Genomic DNA, 7,372 nt, shown 5'->3' with positions numbered 1-7,372 from the left:
ATTTCATAGGGTGGCTGTATCTATTATTCCTTAGAATAATTCAATTATTTCGTTGCTAAAAGCTTATAATTTGATATGCAAAGCTACTAACATCCATTAAACATGCGTGTAAATATTTTTCTTATTTAATAAAAATTGTTGGTTGGCTTGGCGTACCAACCCCAAAAAGAAACATCCTTTAAACATTAAAAAACATTATATATAGATATCTAAAAAGCTAAATCGCCCTCTCATCTCTCTATACATTTTGAGCAATAACAAATAGAGCGGCTATTTTTATTAATATCCTTAAAAAAAATTAATTTTAAAAATAACCCTACATTGAATTTTTTTATTAAAAATGCTCCAACCGCCAGGTCCACGGGCGGCCCAAACCACAAGCGGACCGCCCGTGGCTGGGGCGCCCCATGGCCTTTTTTTTTTTTTTTTTAGAGATCTTGGTATTTTGATTTGAATAATTTTGTGAAAAAAAAAAGTTTTCTTATTTAGAGTGTATGCAAAAAAATAAAATATTTGATATATTTACGAAGTGATGTCGTAAATTTTTATAACTTTGATTTTTTTTTTTTTTGGTGAACTTTGATTTTATTTGTCAGTTGGATATCACAAGTCTAAATATAACACTAATTAAGGACTTGGCCTTTATTATGGTTTTTATAATATATGTATAATACACACATACACACATATACATATACATATACATATACATATACATATACTAGTATTTTGATTTAAATAATTTTGTGAAGAAAAAGTTTTCTTGTTTAGAGTGTATGCCAAAAAATAAAACATTTGGATATATTTATGAAGTGATGTCGTAAATTCATATAATATGCAATAATTTTTTTTTACGAAATTGATTTTCAGTGGTTCGTATAAAAGTTATACAGATTCAATTAATTTTATGTATAAATATTTTCTTATAATTTTGAACAAAAAATTTAACTGAGAATTTTTATTTTTTATTATATATGCACATATATGTTGATGAATGTCATTTGAAGATCTTTAACCAAGAGACATCATGTCATGGATCACATGCATACTCTTTTTTTGATATGTTGGATCTAATACGCCTTAGTTTGTATGAAATTTCGGCCCAAACTAGATCATAACCAAGCATTTTGGCAATTTGAGCCCAACTTATCGAATTTTGGGCCAAAGCTTAATCATGTGGTTACTAAGTGATAAGGATATAACTTTTATACAAACACTGTATTGGATTCTGAGGAGTATATGTTATGTTTTATTACATGAGATTGCATGTACAAAAGGCTTTGTATATATATATGTTGCATGAATTGTAATCTTCTACCTTTTTTTGTTACTAACTAATATCAAATTATAATTGTAGTATGGTCCAAAGCAAAAGTGTATGTGTATATGTATACTAATATTATTTGTTAGTTGGATATCACAAGTCTAAATATAACACTAATTAAGGACTTAGCCTTTATTCAAAATAGTAGTTTAGAGCTACTAAAATAGTATGTGTATATATGTAGCTTTGTATATGTATATGTATATATGTATATGTGTATGTGTATGTGTATGTGTATGTGTATGTGTATGTGTATGTGTGTGTGTATATGTGTATGTGTATGTGTGTATATTATACATATATTATAAAAACCATAATAAAGGCCAAGTCCTTATTAGTGTTATATTTAGACTTGTGATATCTAACTGACAAATAAAATCAAAGTTCACCAAAAAAATAAAAATAAAAATAATCAAAGTTATAAAAATTTACGACATCACTTCATAAATATATCAAATATTTTATTTTTTGGCATACACTCTAAATAGGAAAACTTTTTTTTCACAAAATTATTCAAATCAAAATACTAAGATCTATAAAAAAAAAAAAAAAAGACCATGGGGCGCCCCAACCACGGGCGCTCCGCTAGTGGTATGGAGCGCCCCAGCCACGGGCGGTCCGCTTGTGTTTTGGGCCGCCCGTGGGCCTGGCGGTTGGGGCATTTTTAATAAAAAAATTCAATATAGGGTTATTTTTAAAATTAAGGTTTTTTTAAGGATATTAATAAAAATGGCCGCAAATAGTGAGACTAATATGAATAATACGGATTGATCTGTGTATGTCCTCATATCTTTATTTTTAATGTTCAAATATTTGATTCAAATCGTTAAACAAAATTTTTATATAAAAGAAAAATAGATAGATGAAAAATTAATACTTTTGGATGGTTCAAAATTTTAGATCAAGTGATATTCTACGTATTTAAAAAATAATAAAATATAAAAATATTATAAATTTTAATCTTCAGTTACATTTAACGATTTAACACACAGAGTACAGATTCCTTTTTTTAGGAAAATAGATTCGGAACACACATCGATGCATCTTATCATGGCATCACCCTATATTTGATTCTCGCTGTCCTGGTTCGTGCCTATATTTCATGATAGATTCTCGCTGTCCTGGTTCGTGCCTATATTTCATGATAGGGCTCTACAAAATTGCTCGAATTTGCAACTCGTTCATAACTTGCTCTTTAATAGCTCGTTTTAACTCGTTCATTTACAACTCGAGTCAGTTACAACTCGAGTCAATTTTAACTCGAATTAATAAATGAGCTGAGTTTGAGCTGAGCCCAACTTGCTCATTTATAACTCGAGTTACATAACTCGCTCATTTATAACTCAACTTATATACTAAGTTGTATGAAAAATTGTTAGATTTTAAGTTGTTGTTTGCTTTGAGTTGATCTATTATCTCTGTGTTAGATTGTTTGTATTTAGATAAACTATTATTAGATCATTTCAATTGTTTGTGTATAGATAAACACATATTAATTAATGTATAACAATATTTAAGAACTTGATTGGTTAAACAAGTTGCAAGTCAACTTGAGTTGCTAACGAGCTGAATTCAAGTTGGCTCTATAGCTTGTTATTACCATTCTAACTCGAGTTAACTCGCTTATTTATTAAATAAGCTTGAGTTGTAACTCGTTCAAACACAACTCATTTACAGCCTTTCATGACCACTCTTGTCTTTGGGCTTTTGGGGTTGCATGCAGCTCATTGTAAAGAATTTGAACCACAAATTCAGCAACTTGATGGACTGAACTGAATATAACCGAGCGATATACTGCTATGGAGAAAGGAATCTGGCCAGAGGCAGAGCAGGTCAACTGAAAATTATGGCGCTGCTCTCCTCGCCCGACCCGCAGTCCCTTCTCCACCACCTCTCCAGGAGGAAGAACCCGAACCCGAACCCGAAATTTCTCCTCCGCAATCCGAACCATCGGATCTCCTGTTCCAGCGGGCAGCTGCGGTTGGCGACAAGGGAAGCAGTGGCTATCGACTCTAGTCAGCTTAGAGTGAGAGAATCCCTGACAGATTCGGAGCTCCACGCAGCTGTCAGGCTCCGAATTCGTACCTTTTACGAGTTTCGAGACTCTTATGGCGTTGAGGTGAGAAAAGTTACACATCGGACGCTCCGACCTCTTGATATACTTTCTAGAATTGTACCGGTGCTTTTTTTTCCCCCAAAATAGTGCTAATTGTACTGGGAGGATGTTGTAAGTGTGAATATAAATTAATAAAAGTGAATTTTCGAGTCTAAAAATAATCCAGGAAACCTTGAATAGATGATTGGAAAGGTAAGCTCTTTCGCGGAGAGTGGTGCTATTGGAATTGGAGCTTACTTATTGGATAATTCATAAATTAAATCAAGTAAAATTCTAGGGGTTTATATCATTACTACAAATGTTTTCGATTCAAATCATATCAATTGGAGATGACAATGTGTCTAAGTATCTTGTCTCGGTAACCATATGCTGTTGCTAAACTATTTTGGTTACAATCGTCCTTTCATTTGAGTATTTGAGAACAAAAACATCAATAACATTTCAAATGTACCACTATAAAAAATATCTAGGAACTAAGAAGGTCATTAACAGAAAGAGAATACGAGGGATTAAATGACCGAATTTCTGGGAAATTGGTGGCATTTAAAAGGGTGGCTTGTATCAATGCCACTCTTCCCATTACGCACTCCTTGATCTCGGCTGAAGAGCTCTGTTCTGAATGTAAGGTACTTCATCTTTTACATGATAGTGAACTATTACAGGACATGTTTTTATGCTGGTAATGTTGCTGTCTCTTTTCTTGGTGTTAATTTGATGTGCTATTAGTGATAAACCAAGACTGAAAAGTGATTTTGACTAACAACACCTGACATCTTCTGTCATGGCATTTCAAAAAAAGAAAAGTGATTTTGACCAAAACTGCATAAACCTAGTAAACACTTTGACAGGAAAAGAGAACATCCGAAAGGATATGTAACGAAAATATTACTTCTAGAAAAATAATTAAAAAAGAACTGTGTTAGTAGCAGATTCCAATAATTTAACTTGGTACTATATTAGTCTGATCTGGTTACAGATTGTGCATAATTCCTTGGTTTTATCATACATCCTCGATTGTTGGTTCCAATCGAGGATAATGTTTCCTCTGACAGCATGACTGTGAGTTTCCAACAGAATAAGCATAATGTTTTCTCTGACAAAAGCAGTTTAGTGAAGATGGAAAAGAGAGAGTAGTGGTTGGTACGCTGGATCTCAACCAATGCCTTTGGTTACCTGATGAGCTCACTGGTAGGCGACCCGAGGTATAGATTTCTAAAATTACCAAACTATCCCTAATATGTGCTACTGTTACCAACATATTATAATAATCAACATCACACCATAATAAGCCTGTATCATTACTGGTACTTAGGTTACAGTCAGCACCACATTCTTTTTCTCTCGAGACTAACAGTAAATTATGTCTTGTGTGTGTTCTGACTTTGTATTAACTACAAAGGTTTCTAAAATTATGTCTATCTAATTGTTCTTTCCTTTTTCTGTTTACAACTATCTTGGTAATTATTCTGCAACCATTCATGTCAAACAGATCCCAGTACTCCAAGGACAATAACTTAACCAATGAATGAAAAATAAGTTAATCAATTTATTAATTGATCATCACCCAAACCCTGGCATACTTTTCAGTAAATTTATCAAGTTTTAAACTGCTGAGGTAGGAGCTAATTTGTTGATTAATCAACTAATTCAGGACCATAATAATGCGTGCTAATTGAATTATTATCTAGTTATGGACTTGATTGGTTACTAATCAAGGCAGAAGCATGCAAATGGCGTTACATAATGGCAACTGTTTTTAATTTTTTTCTCGGTAATTACATTTAATTAGTGGAGAAAGCTTATTTCTGTTGAAGCCACTGCCCATAACAAGTTGATGATAATTAATTATCCTCTTTCATTTTTAATTTTTTTTTTCAGGCTTTTATGTTGAGATTCTATAATTCTTGAATGTAAAACAGGGGCCTGGTTCTAATCCAATGCGAGCTTACATAAGCAATGTATGTGTTGCAAAGGAGCTTCAGAGAAATGGCTTGGGCTATAAACTAGTCAACAGATCTAAGAAATTGGCACATGATTGGGGTAAATTAATATTATGCTTCCTTTTATTCCTTGGCTTGTTTGTGGTTATAATTTGGAGTTCTCAATTCCATGTTTAACCCTGAGTGTCAGAATATTACAGGAATTATTCCCTGCAAACACCCGAAATCTCATCCGTAACACTGAAAAGTGAAAATATCGTCTATTACCTGACATGACTTTGTTTGAGTGATAATGTTAAGTACCCCTCTTTTGTTAGTTGTATGTAATTGAAGGAGAAAAAAGGGACAGTAGTGTACTGACATGTCTTTAAGAAACCAGGTATGCTAGATGTGCGGATGAAACTAGAGTTGTCAAATATATCTCATTCTACAACATATGAAAATTTCAGATTTTTAAGTGGTACATTTTCTGGTTTCTAATTGAGCTACTAAAAAGCAACATCTGAACATTTGAGAATTTAGACTGCATAAATTGTTCTTGTTTCTAATTTAACGACTGGAAAACAATGGATGAATGCTAATGTGAAACTTTTGTTCGGCTAATACATCAAGGATCCACTTTTTTTTTTTTTTTTTTTTCTTTTTTCTCTAGGTATTACCGACCTGTATGTGCATGTGGCAATAGATAATGACGGTGCGCAGAAATTGTACGAGAAATGTGGTTTTGTTTATGAAAGCGAAGAGCCTGCTTGGAAGGCTAGATTTTTGGGCCGGCCAAGAAGGTTTCTTCTCTGGACAGATTTGAAAAGTTAAAAGCATAATGGTCCATGAATTTTTTATCAAATTTGACCTGCTTCCTTTTCTTCTGGCACATTGTTTCCTCTTCTCTAAGACTCAGTATCATTTATTTGACTTGTAAATTGTGATAGAAAAATTGTCAAGAAAATGGAAGGAAATTAGGAAATTTAAGCTTTATTGAGCTTGTATTTAAGGCGTTTGTACTGATGATGTAAATTTTTAGTTTTCTAGCAAGTTGTGCATAATTGTACTACTTGAGTATATATTTAATTTTTATTTAGTCTGCTGTTGTGATGTTAGAATTGCTTATACAGGAGTTTAATTTCAGATTTGATTGTCATTTATAGTTAATTTTACACATTCTACATGTGGCAATCGAACATGTTTGGTACTGTGGGGTTCGGGACTTTGACGAAAAATGAAATCAAATGAAGCATGCTCTACTTTTGACGAAGAGGTATATACAAACACAATGATTCTTTCAACTCAAAAAGCTTATGGCCAATGTTGCGTTAACCTAAAAATAATTTGATTGTACAGACCTTGTACTGCAGTTTGGGTTTGATGCGCTCTAAGATCTGCGTGTACAAATATTAGAGCAGATTTCATGCGAATCTTAAAATGCATCGGATGGCTCCAAATTTGATTTTAATGTATCTTATCCTTGACTGAATCTCTTCTTGAGAACACAAGTACATCCCCTTCGAAGTGGACATCTCTACCACATCCCCAGGGTCAATGAGATTTATATGGGCTTTAAATTTCTTGGGCCATAAATTCTTGGGCCTATATTATACTTGTATAAATTCTCGCTTAAATATAAAATGCATTGCGCTGGAAGGCTTTCTACTCAACTGGATATCTCATTTGCATTTGCAAGTGACGGTAACAGTTGGGGTAGACATGACATCATCGGTCTAGAGAAACAGATAGAACATGATAAATTGCTTGGTACCTACGTGCCATGTGACTTGTTCCATCTAATAGTGTATAACAAGATAAAAAGGTCATGAATCATTCTATGAGACTTTACAGATTGCCAAGTAAAATGTCGGTCCGTTCAACAATGTATTACAGAGTGAGTCTATGGTACTATGCATATTACGATTTGTTACCGTGCTACGGTTCTATATTCGAGTTTTCAAATCCTAATGATCGATCCGAATCGTTCATTTTGTTCTCCATATTAATATG

General features: G+C 33.2%; 1 protein-coding gene across 2 annotated transcripts; it reads left to right on the top strand.

Annotated features, from left to right (window-relative positions):
• Positions 1 to 3,098: 3,098 nt before the first annotated feature.
• On the top strand, positions 3,099 to 6,458 carry LOC144565619 (Acyl-CoA N-acyltransferases (NAT) superfamily protein). 2 transcript variants are annotated; one of them, XM_078315422.1, is made up of 5 exons: positions 3,099 to 3,443; positions 3,911 to 4,066; positions 4,544 to 4,642; positions 5,360 to 5,480; positions 6,033 to 6,458. In XM_078315422.1, the coding sequence occupies exons 1-5, from the start codon at positions 3,171 to 3,173 to the stop codon at positions 6,191 to 6,193; spliced, it is 810 nt and encodes a 269-aa protein (XP_078171548.1). In that variant the 5' UTR covers positions 3,099 to 3,170; the 3' UTR covers positions 6,194 to 6,458. The 2 variants fall into 2 exon arrangements, with proteins under 2 accessions (XP_078171548.1, XP_078171549.1); XM_078315423.1 differs by having other exon boundaries at positions 3,106 to 3,443; positions 4,547 to 4,642.
• The last annotated feature ends 914 nt before the right edge of the window (positions 6,459 to 7,372 follow it).

Source organism: Carex rostrata, chromosome 14 (genome assembly GCF_964058835.1).
Source record: "Carex rostrata chromosome 14, lpCarRost1.2, whole genome shotgun sequence".
Classification (NCBI taxonomy): Eukaryota; Viridiplantae; Streptophyta; class Magnoliopsida; order Poales; family Cyperaceae; genus Carex; species Carex rostrata.
The sequence above is the reverse complement of the archived record's forward strand: the minus strand, read 5'-3'. Positions and strand labels throughout refer to the sequence as shown.